Source organism: Cebus imitator, unplaced genomic scaffold (assembly GCF_001604975.1).
Source record: "Cebus imitator isolate Cc_AM_T3 unplaced genomic scaffold, Cebus_imitator-1.0 Scaffold38, whole genome shotgun sequence".
NCBI classification, from domain to species: Eukaryota; Metazoa; Chordata; class Mammalia; order Primates; family Cebidae; genus Cebus; species Cebus imitator.
In genome coordinates this window covers 711,349-728,820 of record NW_016107353.1, presented here as the reverse complement: position 1 = coordinate 728,820, position 17,472 = coordinate 711,349, and the positions used below count along the sequence as shown (strand labels likewise).

The following is a 17,472-nucleotide window of genomic DNA, read 5'->3' as shown; positions in this document are numbered from 1 at the left end:
CTTTAACTTGGTGTTAAGGTAGCCCCAAGGGTGAAACTAGAGGAAGCTGGGATGGTAAAAGCCTGAGCAGATGTTCAGCCGTGCAGACTGCGCTGGGGAGCGAGAGAGCAAGCCTGTCATTTAACGGCCTCAGCAGGGCATCCACCTCCACACACCCATGCTCCTGGAGGATGGGCTGGAGTCTTACTGAGCAGGCTGGAGGTATGCTGGGCTCAGCACTGAAGAGACACGGTCTGAGAGATCAAGAAGAAGGTGTGCTCCCAAAGATAGGGCCTTTGGGGAAAATCTTTGATCCTATGTGTATAGGAAGGCAGGGCACCAAATTGGAAGATGCTGGAAGTACACATGGGGCCTTCAGCTTTTGCATAGGATTTTCACAGAGACTTCGCCACAGCCTATTGCTACCCAAGACAAGTCCTTCTAGGGCTGGCCCACCTCCTCAACCCCTTGACATTATCCCCATCCCCTCTGGCTCTCCTCCCTTAGATTAGCCTTCCAATAACTAGCCAAGGGAAGGCAGAACTCATGAACTTCAATCCAACTAAGATGACCAAATCCCCAAAGCCCCTAATTCATGGCCAGGTACTCACGTCATCCAGCTTCCGGTCTGTGCCCAAAGCCAAGAGGTTATTGAACTCTCTTTCCATCACTTGACGTGCCTGGAGAACATAGAGCAGGGGAAGGAAAGGTGGTTAACTAGAGTTAACTACCTTTATGCCATCTTTCACCTTTTTCATAGGGTCCAAGGGTAGAGATGCAAGGCTTCAGTGCATTTAGCCAATTAGAGATCTTTATGACCTTTCTGAAGCTTCTCCTTCAAGCAAACCTCAGAAGTAAAACCATAAGCCTAGGATTTTTTCGTATACAACAAACTAGAAAAATGTATTTAAAAAAAAAAAAAGTAGCAGCCTTGGCAACATAGCAAGACCTTGACTCTACCAAAAAAAAAAAAAATTAACTTGGCATGGTGGTGTACACCTATAGTCCCAGCTACTGGCTGGGCAGGAGGATAGCTTGAGCCCAGGAGTTTGAGGCTGCAGTGAGCTATGATGGCACCTGCACTCCAGACTAGGTGTCAGAACAAGATCCTGTTTCCAAGAAAAAAACAATAAAGTAGGGCCATAGAACACATAGATAAGCAGACTTCACCTACTTGGAAAAAACATTGTCTGAAAGGGGAAAGTCGTGCTTGACTCTTTCTGGAGGGGTAAGTAAGCATATAAACCATGGATCACCAGAATTTAACTAATTTGAATTAAATAAATCTATCGGATACGTTTTCACATCAAAGACTTAAATTAGGAAGCCTGCTCAGTTACGGATGTTGGTGGTCCCTGGGCTGTGTGCATAAGCCCTTTCTCTAGGCCTCCCAGGAGATTAACTCATTCACAGTTTTCAGAAATGCCAGAAATTGAAGTTTTCAAAATTGCTACCAGATATTTTTTTTCTTTTTTTTTTTTTTTTTTTTTTTTTTTTTTTTTTTTTTTTTTTTTTTTTTTTTTTTTTTTTTTTTTGAGTGAGACAGGGTCTCACTCTGTTGCCCAGGCCGGAGTCCAGTGGCACAATCATGGCTCACTGAGGCCTTAAACTCCTGGGCTCAAGCAAAACTCCTGCCTTAGCCTCCCCAGTAACTGGGACTACAGCCATGCACTACCAAACCCAGTTAATATTTTAAAACTTTTGTAGAGACTGGGTCTCACTATGTTACCCAGGCTGGTCTTGAACTCCTGGACTCAAGCAATCCTCCCACCCTGACCTCCCAAAATGCTGAGCATACAGGCCTGAGCTACCACAGCAAGCCATTATTAACCATTTGAAATGAGGAATTCCATATTGGGTCAGACACTACTTCTCCCAACAGCTAAGCTCAATGACTGGGTCAGGAAATTAAGAAAGGTTAGAAAGCCATAGAGAGGTGTGCCTGCTACTATTTACAGAATTACTGCTATCCTCCAAAACTGAATGCATTAGAGATAGGAAATCAAAGAAAGAGAAAAATCCATTTCTGGGTGGAAAATATTAACCGTAAGGACAGTCTGTGCCAGTATTGGGAACATAACATTTTTAGAAGTGATTTGAAAGAAGCATAGTAAATTTCAAGTAACCAAATGACCCTACTCCTCTGGGCAGTGAAAGGTGAGGAGGATAGGTATAAATTTCAGCAGCATCTCACAAAGCCATGTGAGTGGCCAGGAAAGTGGCAGATGAGGCTTTTGCCCAAAGTGGGCAAGTGGAGAGAACTGCACTTGGGGAAGAAATCCAAGTTCCTCTTGGAGAATGAGGGGATCTGTCCTATCCATTTTGACTCATTGGAGTAGAGGGGTCACTGCAGAATGCCTACAGGACACACTGCCACCACCCCTAAAAGGTCAGCACCCTACCCAGAATTATGAGACAACACAGCCCTGCCCTCACTCAAGCCAAAACGTGTCGGCTCCCAGAATAGACGGTGCAGCTCTGGTGGCTGAATTTCAAAAGAGATCTGACAGCTGCAAACAGTCCAGACAAGGGCAGCTAAAACAATCAGGGGACAGAGGCAAGTCTATATGAGGAAAGCCTAAAAGAATTAAGAAGACTCTGTCTGGAGGGACAAAGGCTTGGGACCAGAGGCAATACAATCAGAGTTTATGAAATCACGAAAGGTGAGAACTGGTTAAATACAAATATCCTTACTAAACCTAAACTATTAGGAGGAGGTAGTTCCTTCCCCAGGGGGCTGACAGGGGCATTTTTAGGACAAATAAAATCAGGAAGTGCTCTACACAACAAGCAGTACTTCTAGAATCTATTACCCACAGGAAGTTAGAAAGGCCAGAAATATAAATAGGTTCAAGAAACATTTAGATATATTCTTAGATGACAGCTCCATAAAAATGACGAAATGTAATTTCAGGAGATGTTTAATCTTTTGAGCTGTTGACAGAGAGCCAAAGCCCTGGCATGGTGAAGCTCTGGGCTGTGTGATTTGGTATATTTAGCTTTTTGAAGCCTGGGGGCCCAGGAGCAGACCCTAGGGTGGTAGACAAAGGTGGTATGGGCTCTTTGTCCCTCCAGGCCCTGGGACTAGTCCTCCTCTAAGAAAAGTCAGATCAGAGAAGCAGGATGAAAAGGAAGGCTCAAAGTCTCAGCTAGGAAGTGGGGTTAGGAGGAGATGGAGGTACCCGGGGCAGGATGGGGATGCACACTGTAAGGGCACATTGTGTGCCAGGCCCACGCCAGGCGTGCTCTGTATGTGAAGGCCTTGTGTGCCCATGGGGGCTTGCTTATGCACAGGGACCACCGGAGGATCGAGAACACTGCAATCTCCTCTGGCATAGGCCCTAGAAAAGCCCCCACCTCCCCTTTCTGCAAGATACCTAAGCCTTTGTGTATGAGAGAAAGAAAGCAAGCAAGTGAGGGAGGAGGGAGAGACAGGTTGTCTGATTAAAAAGCCGCCCACCTGGGTGTTCTGTGTGGGGATCTGCAGGATCAGGGCCAGCGTGTTGTGGTCGAAGTTCTCGTCCAGGGCCAGCAAGGCTCCATGCACACCACTCTCGTGCAGGTTTCCTGCGTAGTCCCGGAGCCCAATAGACTGGACCCAATGAACCACCTGGTCGTTGGTCCAAACCAGCACATCTGGAGGGTGGGGGAAGAAAAGGGACGGAAGGAGACACTACATTTCATCAAGGGCCCTCCAAGGATGAGAAGCACAGCTCCCGAAACCCAGAGCCCCCAGTCCACCTTGCTCTCTGGCCCCCACCCCATCCCCAACTTTCCGTATCTTCTTTCTGTCCTCCCTGGCACCTGGGCTCCTGGGGAACCAACCCTCTACTCACTCCATCCCTGCCAGGTTATAGAACCCGCAGTCAGGCTAACAGGCTCCAAGCTTTCTCCCCAGAGCCCTTGCATGGGTCACCCCCCTGCCCCAAGCTGAAATAACCTTCTTATTCTTCCCACCTTCAAGGTCTCCTCTAAAACTTGTGTCTCCCATCCAACCCCACCCAGATCACCAAGTGCCACAAGCACCAGTCTATAACACCATTCCAGAGGATTCATTGCATTTGTCCAGTTGGTGGCTGCTGTCTGGTATGTGGGATGGAGGGAGGGGAATTATAGCCAACAGGGCATGGACTATGTCTCCTCCAACAGACCGGGAGCTCCCTAAGGTGAGGCTGCCTCTTCCCTGGCAGACTGGGGGATTCCCTGAGCCACAGAATGCCTCCCCTGCACTTGGCTCAAGGCAGGCCAGCCCAGCAGGCTGCTCCTGCACCCTCTCCAAGCCTGACGAGCTTACCCTTGATCTCCTGCTGGCTCTCCTCTCGCCTCTTCTCCAGCTCCTTCCGGTCATAATTCAGCCTCTTCAGACACATGATGCCGTACTGAAGACTGGTTCTGCAGACACACAGCCCCCGAGCCAGAGCCTCAGTGGGGCCACATTCCCACCCCACCTGTCCCACATCCAGCACCAGCCACAGCACATCCAGACCTACTGCCTCTAGCACAAAGAGCACCCCAGCCCCTCGTACTCCTTCCCCAGGGGCTTGCCCAAGATCCATCCCGAGGTTACTCCCTTTCTCTGTCTGCCCCATATCCTCCCTCTCAGCCAGGGAGCGGGCCTGGGGATTGATGTGAAAAAAGTCCTTTGAATCAAACCAACACGTCCCTCTCTCTCCAGCCACTAGAATGACAAAGACCCCTACCACCTGCAAGTAGAAGAAAAAGCAGAAACAAGATACCCCTCTGTATCCCCACTTCATTCAGGTCGTGACAATGGCCTATAAGATACTCCGTGATCTGCTCCCCTACCTGTCTAACCCCTGCTTCAGCCACCCTCCTTCTTGCTCTCTCTGCTGCAGCCGCACTGACAGTCCGGCTGCTCCTCAAACCCAGCAGGCTCCCTGGGCCTGCAGGCCTCAGGGCCTTTGCACCGGCAGCTGCCTCTGCCTGGAACATTCCTCCCCCAGTCGGCTGTGCAGCTTACTCCTTTTGTCTCCATTAAGTCTTTGCTTAATTGCACCTTCTCAGTACAATTCACTAGTTATATTGTTCATCAGATTTAAAATTGCAATATCACCATCACCTCCCCTGGCCCATACTCCCAATACCCCTCACCCTGGTCAAATTTTTTTCCTAGCATGTTTTGTCTATTAACATACCATATATTTATTATTCCTTGACTGTCTCTTCCAGTTAGAATATAAGCTTGTTCACTGATCCTAAACCCTGAACACAGGCAGGGACTCTACAAATGCATGATGAAGTAAATGAAATAACTGATTCACACAAATTACTGAAAGTACTTAAACAGTATCAGGTGCACAGTAAGCATTCAGTAACTAAGCCAGGTACAGAACCACAGATCCTGAGGAACCCTGGAGGCCATCAGTCCACACTCCCACCTAGGCAGGAGTCACCTCTATAGCTTGCTTCAGAGTAGCCACTGAACCTGTGCCTGAACTTGTTACCTCCCAAGGCAGCTCATTCCATCTTGGAAGAGCTGTAGTATTCTTCCTTCCTTAAATGCCTCTGTCATTCAGCTTCTCTGAGTTTTTCCCTCTGTGGAGAATTAGAACGGAAGGTCCCTCCCAACTCTATCTGCTTTTGACTCTTATTGAGGGCACTGCTTTTTGAGATTAAACTGCACAGGCTGCTCCCTCCTCCTCCCCCTCATTTCTAAGCAGGAGGCTCTTCAGCCTAGAACAGAGCTCAGAGATGCCACTTCCAGGAACCCTTATCTGGCCCGAGCCACTCGTGGTTTAAGCTGCTGGTTTAAGCCTTGCTGCACTGTGAAGGGCCATGGATACACACGGTGACTGGAAATGCTTTCTGCCTAATTTCAAACTCACTCACTGTCATTTTCAGTCCAGCTTCTTTCAGAGCTGCTGCATACCACAGCAAAAATATAAAGCCCTGAAAGTTAGGTCAACCTGGGTTTGGATACCAGCTCGGCCCCTTCCTAGCTGAGGGGCATCAGCAAATGTGAGATGCGGTCACACCTCTCCAGCAGGTGAGAATAAAGGCAAGAGCTTAGCCCAGCCCTGGGAACATCACAGGCACTCGGTCGTGGCAGCACTATTAGGGTGACATTCATGACTATTGTGCATGCTTGTCCTACCATAACAGGAGCTCTTCTAGAAGACCTGCTCGATAGAGCACCATGTCCCAAGGAAGAGAGCTCTGAGTAGGGTGTCAAGAGACAAGGATCTGGGCCCTAGTCTGCAACCACCTGGCTGAGTGACCCAATGGAAATCGACCTCTGTTGATCTTGTTTTCCTTATCTGTAAAATGAGGTTTTAAAATATCTCTTTCTTGTCATAAAAATTATGATTTAAAAGAAATTTTAAAGACGTAAGAACATGCCTGTGAAATATTAAGTGGAATAAAAGCAGGTAGATACATAGTTTGGCGGTGAGATGTGAAAATGTTTTAGAAACTCTGAAGTACTCGAGATTCAGGGCTGAACCTAGAACCACAAGTGCAGGCCGCAGTTTCCTGCGGACAGGGCAGACGGGTTGGGGAGAGGATTTCCATAGTCCTGGCTGGAGCCAGGCTGACAGATCCTCTAGCAGCCCGGGCACATCCAGGCTTGGCTGGCGAACAGCTCATCTCTCCCCAGCCCTATCAATCACTGAGTAGGAGACAGGTGCAGCTGGGCCTGGCAGTCTCCAGGCAGAGACAAACGATTCCCTTTCAGCCCTAGCTGATTTGAGTGGGGGTGGGTGGCAGAGGAGAGGATGCAGTCTTCCCTCACAAGTCAGCATTCCTGCTGGGGTCAGATGGGCCAAGGGTTCCAGGCCAGGAGGCTCTGCCTTGTGGTGGCAAGAGCACTGGGCTTGAGTCAGTGTACCCGGGATCCCCTGCACTCCACTATCATCCATGAGTGACCTTGGGCTACTGCTCCTCCCCATGCCTCAATGTTCTCATCCATAAAACAGGGATACTAACTAGATCCCTTCCAGATTTAACTTTCTGTAAGATTTCCCAGTTGGAGTGACCACAGGACATCCATGAAGCCCTGAGGGAGCCTTGAAGAGCGCTACTCCTTGTCTTATTATCCAGCCGAAGAGCCACCCACACGACCTGAAGCTGGACATTAAGAAGGACTTCCTAAAAACTGCCAACTCCCGGAACCATGCCCACGCACTGCGTTCTCCAGCACAAATGCCTGCTGGGACCAGGCAGGTAACGCAAGTGAGGGACGAAAGCTGGGGGGCTGGGAGGTCCCAGAGCAGGCCCACCTGTCCTGCTCTTCAGCTCCAGCTGGCTGCTTCCATGCTAGAATGTGTTGACAGAGCTTTCAAGGTTTCAAGAGAAGCCAGAAATCTAGAATTGTATATAAAACCTCTTACTGCTTAAATACTGGCAACTCAATTTGAGTTATTAAGATATATGTGGGCCAAAGAAAAACTCATCTTTGGGCCAAATTCTGCCCACGGGCTGCCAGTTTGGGACCTCTGCCGCTGACACTTTTGAACAGAAGATCTTTTCAGCAAAGAGCAGGAGAGGACTGGATGACCTCCTATAAAAAAGGATGTGAGCCCAAAGCAGGGAGGTTCCGATCTGGGATGCTGGCATGGCAAAGGCCAAGGAAGACCTTCCCCCTCACCTTGGGAGGAATGAGACACCTAAATTGAACACCGGGTTCAGTTTGAGTCTTGTCGGAGTAAACACAGCAAATTCAGCAAGGCCAAAGATAAGCAATAAATCTCAGACCTGGGGGGACATCTCAAAGGAGGTGAAGTGAAAGAAAAAGGACTTTTGTGTCTTCAGGACTAGATATAATGACCTGGTGATTATGAGGACAAAAACCTGGTCAATCTGAGGATCAGAATCCTCAAATTACAGGATGAGACAAGGATTTGACAAGGGAGACTTTCCCAACAGGGAGACCTGTTACCCCTCAGAAGAGGCCAAGGGAAGAGAAGGAGGCACCTCTGTTCCTGGAGGCAGACCCTCAGAGCTGGGGGAGGCCCCCACGAGGGAGGCAGTCCCAGGCCCAGCCTCGCTCACCGATGGAAGCTGTCCACCATCTTCAGGTGGACCCGCAGGTCCTTCTTGGTGAGGTGGTCCAGCATGCGGGCATCCACCAGGCACTCCATGAAGTAGCTGCGGTACTGCGGGAGCCCCAGGCTGGGCAGCCATTCGTTCCCAATCCACTCATGGTTCATGTCCCCATAGGCCAGGGTCTAGGGAAATGAGATGCAGGAGATTATGGGGGAGGAAGGTAGAGCCAGCGGGCTGAGGCTGGTATAGCTGGTTGGGAGACGCATGAATCCATCCTCCACCCGTGAGGGAGGAAGGGCAGTCCAGCACAATGTCAGTTTATCTTCACTAAAGGGGCTGGAGTGGTGGGAGGTGGGGATTTTAAATGGAACTTTTTAAGATCTCAAAGTGATACGATTCCACTCATATCAATTATCTACACTAATGAACAGAAGTGGCTATCCCGGCAGCAGCTAATATGAAATCCTTCCTGTTGACTCTGGATTGCATTTGTGGTATTGTGCAGCAGACGTGGCTTCCTGACTCTCAGTAAGCCTCAAGCCCGCTGAGCCCAGGGGAAAGGCTGTGTTGTTACAGAGAACCTGCGGCGTGGCAAAGGCAGCCTGTCTCGCTCAGGAACAAGGCTGGCTTCATGCCGGAAGCAAGGAAGTTAAACATTGGCGGAGGATTGAAAAAAATAAAGGGTGGTGGCCTGTGCCTGAATAACCAGCGCTCATTCTCTAAGGCCTGAGCCTCTGCTCCGAGAAGGCCCCAGGTCCTTTGTTGCTTTCCCACGCATACCCCATGCCCTGGTCCTGCAGGGCCTGTGCCATGTGGACGTGGCCTCCTGATTTTGGCAGGGTGCTCCTTGACCACCCGTCCTGAGAAAGCTTTAGTTTTCATCATGACCCTACCTCACTCTTTCCTTACCCTGACTTGATGTTTTCAGATGGAAAAAGTCTATTTTGTTCTCTTTTACAGTCTAAGAGCTGATACTTATAAGACTATATGTAACATGCTCATTATGAAGCATAAAATGAAGTTAGCAACAGTGGACACCAACTCAACTAAGCAGCAGAGCATTACCCCCATGTACTCTTTGCACGCTGATGCTCACTGTCACCGCTGGTCTCCTACTGCCCCTCACAGAGGGAACCACTAATGCTGAGTTTTCTGACTAATCCCTTGGTTGTAAAACATTGTTTTACACTTTTTATAATCATCCATGTATATTTCCCTAAACAACATTTTTTTTTTTTTTTCAGACGGAGTTTCGCTCTTCCTGCCCAGGCTGGAGTGCAATGGCCCAATCTTGGCTTACCGCAACCTCTGCCTTCTGGGTTCAAGTGATTCTCCTGCTTCAGCCTCCGGAGTAGCTGGGATTACAGGCATGTACCACCACGTCTGGCTAATTTATTTTTTTTTTTAGTAGAGACAGGGTTTCTCCATGTTGATCAGTCTGGTCTCTAACTCCCAACCCCAAGTGATCCACCCACCTCAGCCTCCCAAAGTGCTGGGATTACAGGCATGAGCCACTGTGCCCAGCTAAACAACGTATTATTAATTTTGTTTGGTTTTTAGTTTTGGTATCAAATTCCATGCACCTGTTAGGATCTGCATTCTTCATTTAACACCCATCGGATGGGTCCCCCCATCACCTCTGCCAAGGGTGTTTATGGTGCGAATGATTCAGCCAATCTCTTGAGTAGGTATGAACAGTGCTGCTCCCTGCTTCGTTTTTCACAGCTCCCATCACTATCCAATATTGTCCCTTTGTTTATTCAGACTGTCTTTTTTATCTCTATTGTCATGGTTCATTTACTGATATTATTGCTTTATTTGTTTACTGCCTCCATGAGGGCTTGCTTTGTTCACTTCTATATCCAGAAAGCCTGGTAAGGCCTAATACCTATAAATGTTTGTTCATGAAATGGATGGATGACAGATCTTCGCTCAGTTCACCAGGGTGCCCCTGAGAGGGACAGGGAGAGGAAGAAGACTCATACTAATCTAGGTCTCATTATTCCTAGGAAAAGGGTGAGACTGAGAAGGAGGGCCAGGAGTGCAGGGGCCACAGCCCTCCAGGGCTCCTCACCTGCCATCCTGAGAAACCAGAACAAGCAGCTAGAGGGAACAGGGTGGGGGTGGGGGATGCTCTGGCGGAAGCTGAGAACCTGTGTCCAGGGCTTTTCATGGGAAGTGAGATTCAGAGATTCCTGCTGGGGAGAGAACCTACTGGAAGAACACTGTCCTGGAGTTCTGGGAGCTGGTTCTAGACAGGGGAGGGATCTTACCTGAGCCCAGCTGCCCTCCTCACTGTCCTAGCAGGAACAAGTGCAGCGTTTAGGGGAAACAGGCAAAGTCAAGAAACCCATCAGCTCTACCCTAGGCCCCATCAAGGAGGGGAAAAAGATCCCCCAGTACCTGGCTGGGTAACTAGGGAAAGCTTGTTGGGATGGTTAAGAGAGAACACAAGGTTGGTGTGTGCACCCACGTTTGCGGTGAGGCGGGGCAAATGTGTTTGGCAAACACACACACCTCCCAGGCTTGACTGGGAGCCAGGCAAGATGCCCAGCTCTCTCAACACTCCCCATTCCTCCGCCAGGGAGGAAGTACAAGGGCAGAGACTCTGTGGCTCAGGTCCATAGCAGGGCAGAGCCCTCCCCAGCCTAACTCCCCTCCCCTGCAGCACACCAATGGGCCCAGGACAAGCTTGTTACGCCCTGGGAAGGACCACACACATACCAACTGCTCCCAGGCCCACCCCTCTCCCAACAGCCCTCCACCCTGAGAGCAGATCACACATCAAGGATACCAATCTCACATGAGGTCTATGGCAGCCCACTCTGACTGCCCACAACCTTCCCCTCATTCTGTGGGCATCATCAGTCTTAACCGCAGGCCCAAGGACAAAGGCCAAGGGCCAGACTCACTGTTTTCGTAGATGTTTCCAGAGTTTCCATCTCTTCATGGGTAACCCAGACATTCCCAGAAGACTGCAGGCAGAGAGGAAACCTAGTTCATCCTGGGTGTGGGTCCCTAGGATCCCCATCCGGCTGGGCACCCAAAGGACAAGGACAAAGCTCCCTCCCTGGATCCTCCCAGGGGTCCAGCCTACAGCTCTGCACACTGTCTGGCTCTAAGCAAGTGGATAGCAGAAGCCACATCTCTGTTAGCACCATAGCCATACTGCTTAGCACAGCACCTGGCACATAGAAAACGCTCAATAAATGTTTCGTGGGTGAATAAGAATGCATGCTGCTGATCTGCAATGGAGGCTGACCTCAATCATGGAGATGGCCAGTAATAAAAGATTTCACCCCAGGGGCCCATGGAACAGTCTGCATTCTTGTGTTGAGGTTGGAGGACCAAGACAATATCACAAATGCCCTCTTCCCTTTGTTTCCCCCAACCTGGCAACCATACAAAACCCCAGAAAGCCCATCCTGGGAACTCTGCCCAGAAACCTGGAAATTTTGGCAGAGTAGGGATGGTGAGATGGAACCCCATGGGTGGTATGTGTAAGGCAGGGAACCAAGGCTGCTGGGATCCTCCTAGAATCAATGTCATATCCTCCTGAAGACCCGGGAGAGCGCTTTGTGAGGATGGGAAGGAAGGGGCAGGACTCAATGCCGCATCTTCCCAAAACCCAACAGGAGACCTTGCAGACACTGTTCCAGGACCTCTGAAAATTTCCTGGGCAAGGGAGGGGCCACTCACAGTCCTGGAGGTGGGCGGGGCAGAGGGGCTGGTCAGTGACACCATCTCCTGAATGGCCAGGCGGAGCTTGAGCCGGTGCAGGGCATTGCTGATGCCGATCTCCCGCTGGATCTCTGTGTCCGACAGGGCGGACATGATGGCACCACTCTTGACGTTGGCCCGGCAGGCTGCCACATACCAGGCAGGCATCCCTACCCAGAGCTGCAGACACCGGGCACAGGGGGTATAATTCAAGGCCTGGGCCCTACCACCAAAAGTTTGGCAATAGCAAGGGGCAAGGGCCAGGCCTCATCCATGGACTCAGAATAACTAATGCAGATCATAGGAATGTGGAGGTCATCAAATCCCTCTCTCTCCCGTTTTACAGATTAAAAGTAGCATCAACTCTGTCCTCTGACTGGTGTGTGTGTTGGGGAGGGGGAAGGAGCTAAATGCTAGGTATGGCACATGTGCAGTTGGCAGAGAAACACACTGTAAAAGTTCCAGGATACCACCCCTCTGCCCACCCCACACATCCTTCCCTCCAGGCCCCTGAGTCGACTTCCTTGGCTCAGGCTTACCTCCAGCCAGGAGACTACAGTAGGACCATCCCACTGGGCAAAGGGCATTCCTTTTCTGCGGGCATCTTCAAGCAGCTGGTGTCTTATAGGAAGAGGAACAACAAACTAGTTCTTCCTTCTCTCTTAACTGCTTGCTCCAGGGACCCCTGGATACCCACAACCCTTGCTCCCCACCCTGGACTTCCTCTGCTCTACGCCTGAAACAATATGACAACAAGAAATGGGACAGGAATACCTCTCCACCCCCAGAGGGCAAGGGGCTCTCTGCATGTGACCTGACACTGACTTAGAGATTTCAATCTGCCCTGCCAGAGACCCACAGGACCCAGGTCACTCTCCCATCATCCCCTTGCCTCCTTCTCCCTAGGTGCAACCTAAGAACTTTCTCTCAGCCCTGCTGTGCCCACATGGACCAGGCCAACTCAATTCAGGAAGGGCCTTGCTGGGATCTGGGTCCCTTAGCTCAGTTTCACAGCAGCCCAGGGGAAGGAAAGTGGGTGGGGGGCTGGGCCCCACCCTGGCAGAGCCTGGCTTATGGCTCTTACTTCTTCTTCAGTCGCCGGTCCTTCTCTGCCTGGGTCCCCAGCTTGGCAGGTACCATAGGCTCCTGCATACTGAACTCGGAGTCTATTAGCATAACTACAAGGAAAGAGATGTGTGAGTCAGCCAAGCCCTCTGCCTCTCCTCCCTTGCCTGGATCAGGGGTGGGGAACAGAAGCTGCAGAAGCTTCCTCAGCAGAGGACAACTGATGGCCTGATAGAATCACCATTCCTGGAGTTTCTGCTCAATGTCCCTACATCCAGGCAGTCTCAGACAGTGGCATCAAGCGGATCACCCCTAGTTCAGAGAGTCTCCCAAGATCCTCAGCCCTGAAGGTGTTTTCCAGCCAGATGGACCCAAGTTATCCCACCCAGAATCCTAGACAGAACCTGCCCTTCCTCCAAGTCAAGGTGCAAAGGAAGCCTAGAGCCCCAGTGAGAGACAGAAGGATGGCCCTGGCTTGGGTCGGGGTGGGGAAATCTGCACACTGAGAGATGTGTCTCTGGGCCTTCTTCCCTGGGTGCACTCACTTGCACAAAAACATAAAAGGGAACATGCAGAGTTCTGTCTTCTACTAAACATCTCCTCAAATTGATGCTAGAACCCTATAGAATTCATGGCCAGAAGCAGAATCTTAGAATTAAGTCCTGGTCACACACACCCCAAAATGCACAGTAGGCAATAGGTGTGGGTAACCCAGAAGCTCATCTGAGGTGCTGTCTCAGGTTTAGGTGCCAACGTGGTGTGGAGAGCATCGGAAATCATAAGGCTTCACCCAAAATGCTGCTTCCCCTGATCAAACCTTTCAGCTTCCCCTGTCTGTGGCCAGCTCCACAACTCCGCTTGCCCCTGTGGACTGAGGAGGAAGAAGCTGGACCTCATTCTCTGGGCTGATGCTCCCATATCCTGGGCAGAGGTGGCCATGTTTCCTCCTCCCCATTCCCAGATCACCCCTTCCTTCATACACAGAACTCACTCTGTCTCAGCGAATTCCTCTTCTCCTTCCTCTTCCCCCCACCTCCACCTCTCAAGCTCTCCCTCCTCCTCCTCCTCACCCAGCTAGGTATCTTCTGATTCACATCTTCCTGATGTGCAGAAAGGTCTAATTACGCATTTGGGTCCAAAGGTTCCCTTATTCTCGTTGATCGGTTCCTCCCCTGCATGAAATTCATCAGTGCTCCCACTGCCTCAGGGAAACTTTTAAACTAAAACAGATGCTGTAGGGCTCTTAACAGCTGGCCCCAGCCTAGCTGTCCAGTCCCATCTCCCCACTCCTGCCCTACTCCTTCTTCTCAAATCTGAACATGCATAAGTACATACAAGCCTCTCACACCCACAAAACTTTGCCTTTCCCAGACCACCCTCTTCCTCCACACACAGACCTCCCCCTGGCTCGGCTAATTCCTCTGTGGTCTTCACACTTCAGCTCAGGTGCTGCTATCAGAGGAGGCCACCCCTGTCATCCCCACTATTCCAGAGCTGAGTTCTGAGTCCCAGAAGCACCCAGGGAATGTCTCTATCAATAGATTGTTCTGGAATTGTCTCTTCACTTCTTCCTTTTCATTAGACACTGAGCTCCCTGAAGGAATGAACTATTGCTGAGCACCTGTTACTAAGCCATACAGTAGTTCCTCAATAAATGTTTGTGGAACAAATGGCTGAATAGGTGACTGAAAGAAAAGGAGAAACAAGAAGGAAATAGAAAAGAAGAACTAGAAGAGAGGGGGCAGATGAAAGCTAACATTTACTGTGTACTCACCACATGCCAAGCATGTACTAGAACTTTATACTACCACAGAGGTGATAACGATACCACCCTTCCCTTCCTTAAATTTAATGTCTTGCATTCCTTGAGCGCTTCCTTGAATTTAATGTCTACAAAGCTGTAATTAGCTGTTATCACATTTTGAGTCCCAGAGGCCAGATGTACCCAGAAATAAATTCCAGTCAAGAACTGACTCTTCTAAGGAAAGAACCAAGAGATTTCTCCTGAAGGTCCTGAACAGAGTACATCAGGAAACCTCCAAATTGAAAGAAACCCCAGAGGCCCAATCTTTCGCTCAATACAGGAGACCTTCCCACAGCATGCCAAATAAAAGCCACCCAGCCACTTCCTGACACTTGTAGAGGCAGGAGCTTACCCCCTCAGGAGGCAGTCACCCTGACATGAATAGCTCTGACGGAAAACTGCTCCTGCAGATCTGAAATCGCCTTCCTGGGGCTTCCCCCCCACTGATCCCTGGGATGCAGGCAGAGAAGGCCAGTCCAAGTACACCTTCCCGATTCTGACGCCCTGATGCCCGCCCAGACCTCCGTTCAGAAGGGGACAGAGACCATGGCCTGTGGCTCCATCCCGACTCAGCTGGATCAGCCTGCCCTTCTCCTTCTTCCCAAACAGGCGGCCAATGGACGACTTGATGCCCTTCCGCTTGGCGCCTTTGTGCAGGGAGTCCTGGCTGCTGTTGCTGCTGCTGGGGTTGCTGCCCTGATCCTCCAAGGCACTATAAGGTGACAGCCAGAAGGGGGCGGAATAAGAAGAAACATACTTAAGTGACAGCAGGAAAGATGGAAGTTAGACCTTAGGAAGAACTTCTATTGAGTGTCAGAACTGGGGTGGGGGCAAGGGAGAACTCCCTTCCCTGATGGTGTTTCAAAGAGAAGTAAGACATTCAGGAACCTGGAATGGGGGAGATGCAGTCCCTGCAGAGGCAGAGGAAGGGAGGAGGTGACCCTGTGGATGGAGACTAGAGGTGGGGCCTGCTCCACTTACCTCTTGCCTTCCTCCTGGCTCAGGGCTGGGTGGCCAAGCTTCTCTAGCCGCAGCGTCCTGGGTGAGGAAGGAGGAGAAGTCTCACATTTTATGGTGGCTTTATCCTCTCGGTTCTCTTCCCGAGACACTGGCGACTGAACAGACAGTGGAGCCGTCAGGGGATAGAGGGAGAGATCTCGGGCCTGCCTACCCAGCCCAGAAGAGGCGGAGGAGCATGGAGAAATGCAGTGGGGAGGCCCTGAGTGCCTCTCTGAGTTCAGACTCAGACTCAAGGGCCCTGGGGAAAGAAGCCGGAAGGAAAGGGCGCGGGAGCAGTGAACCCGTTAGTACCTGGGCCATCAGGCAGCACTCACCAGCAGCTTCCTCCTATGCTTTCTTAAATCACTGGGCTGCAAGAGAAACCGAAGGGTAAGCTTGGACTCCCCCTCTGGCTGCCCCAAAGCCAACCCCAGGGGAGCCCAGTGGTCTTAGGATGAGAAGATGGGATTCATGCCTCCCACAGCCCCAGAGAGAATATCACACCAGAAAATAAAGCTGGTCTAGAAAAACAAGCCAGGACTTATTTCTCTGGAAGAAAGGAACAGGGGAGGGTAGTGGGCGAATTTCTTAAGTAGTCTGGGCTCATCCAAGGGAGAGGGCAAAGAAGACATGACCTAGGCCCTTCCCAAACACAGAAGGACAGGTTGGTAGCCTGACATGTCAGGGTCTGCACACATTATGGGAAGAAGAAGGCAGGCCCAGCTGAGAACACGTAAGTCCTACCACCCCTTAAAACCCCTGCAGGCCCAGCTGAGAGCACGGGAGTCCTACCCTCCCTTAAAACCTCCCCAGCAAAAAAACAAAAGAGGGGGGCAGGGCAGGCGCAGTGGCTCATGCCTGTAATCCCAGCACTTTGAGAGACCAAGGTGGACAGATCACAAGGTCAGAAGATCGAGACCATCCTGGGCAACATGGTGAAACCCCATCTCTATTAAAAAATAATAAATAAATAAATAAAACCCTCCCCCGCAGGCCCAGGGGAGAGCACGAGAGTCCTACTATCCCTTAAAACCTCCCCCAGTGCAGGGCCCAGTAATGCCAGCGCGGCTCCTCAGCTGCCTCTCACCAGGGTCATGACCCCCATTCGGTCCAGGTCCTGGGCTGCGCTGCGGGAGGTGAGCTTAGGTGTGGAGCGGCCACTGAGTGGCGGGGACGCGCTGGCCAAGGACAGGGCCGTCAGAGAGGTGGGGATGGAACCGCGCTTGCGCAGCTGCTTCAGGTTTAGGGCCTCCATGCTGCCGCTGGTCACACGCGTCTCAATCTCCTCTGCGCGGAGCTCCGTGGACTCCTTCTCTTCCTGAATCATCCTGGAAGGCAGGTAAAACCAGACCTCACCACTAGCCTCAGCCAGGACCAGCAGGAGGCGGTGAGGGCTGATGCCTGCACTCATCCTCATGTGGTGGACACAAGGCCCCGCAGGCAGGGTTTGTCTGTCCCACTGGAGCTTAAAAACGTCTCTCTCGTTAACTTGCCTACTCCCTCCGTCTACAAAAACAGCTACTGAGGAAGAAGGCAGTTTGGTCAGTGGAACATAAACCACCCTGAAAATCAGAATTCTTGACCTACCCCTACCTAACTACAGGGGTGGGCTTGAGTCAGGTATTTTGTTCTCTGTGCCTCAGTTTCCCAACATATGCAATGATGAAGTGGTGTAAGTCAGCAGTTTCCAAGTGTAGGATTTTTAAATGATGCTGACCCCTGATCGGGTTTTCCCTGTTCCACAGAAAAATGAGAGAAATAATAATGGTGTATGTGTGTGCATGGGAGGTACTCAGCGAGAAGTGCATGCACACACACACACACACTCACACACACACACATACACACACTCACACACATACACACAAACACACACACACATACACTCACACACACACACA

At 50.7% G+C, this 17,472-nt stretch overlaps 1 protein-coding gene across 8 annotated transcripts in view; it reads right to left on the bottom strand.

Moving 5' to 3' along the window:
- PPFIA4 (PTPRF interacting protein alpha 4) overlaps positions 1–17,472 on the bottom strand; it is a 52,539-nt gene that overhangs the window by 6,310 nt on the left and 28,757 nt on the right. For 6 of the 8 annotated variants that reach the window (XR_005199631.1, XR_005199634.1, XR_005199635.1 and 3 more), the window contains 13 exons: positions 16,659–16,899; positions 15,907–15,942; positions 15,554–15,687; positions 15,118–15,284; positions 12,788–12,881; positions 12,243–12,324; positions 11,683–11,883; positions 10,896–10,958; positions 10,257–10,283; positions 7,990–8,165; positions 4,274–4,371; positions 3,440–3,615; positions 591–659 (listed from right to left, as the gene is read on the bottom strand). Coding sequence is in view for 3 of the 8 variants with exons in the window: in XM_017525342.2 (XP_017380831.1) it covers positions 591–659; positions 3,440–3,615; positions 4,274–4,371; positions 7,990–8,165; positions 10,257–10,283; positions 10,896–10,958; positions 11,683–11,883; positions 12,243–12,324; positions 12,788–12,881; positions 15,118–15,284; positions 15,554–15,687; positions 15,907–15,942; positions 16,659–16,899 (1,564 nt within the window). In the remaining 5 variants the exon portion in view is untranslated. The remainder of the gene's footprint in view (positions 1–590; positions 660–3,439; positions 3,616–4,273; positions 4,372–7,989; positions 8,166–10,256; positions 10,284–10,895; positions 10,959–11,682; positions 11,884–12,242; positions 12,325–12,787; positions 12,882–15,117; positions 15,285–15,553; positions 15,688–15,906; positions 15,943–16,658; positions 16,900–17,472) is intronic. The other 2 variants (XR_005199633.1, XM_017525344.2) reach the window with 1 other exon arrangement.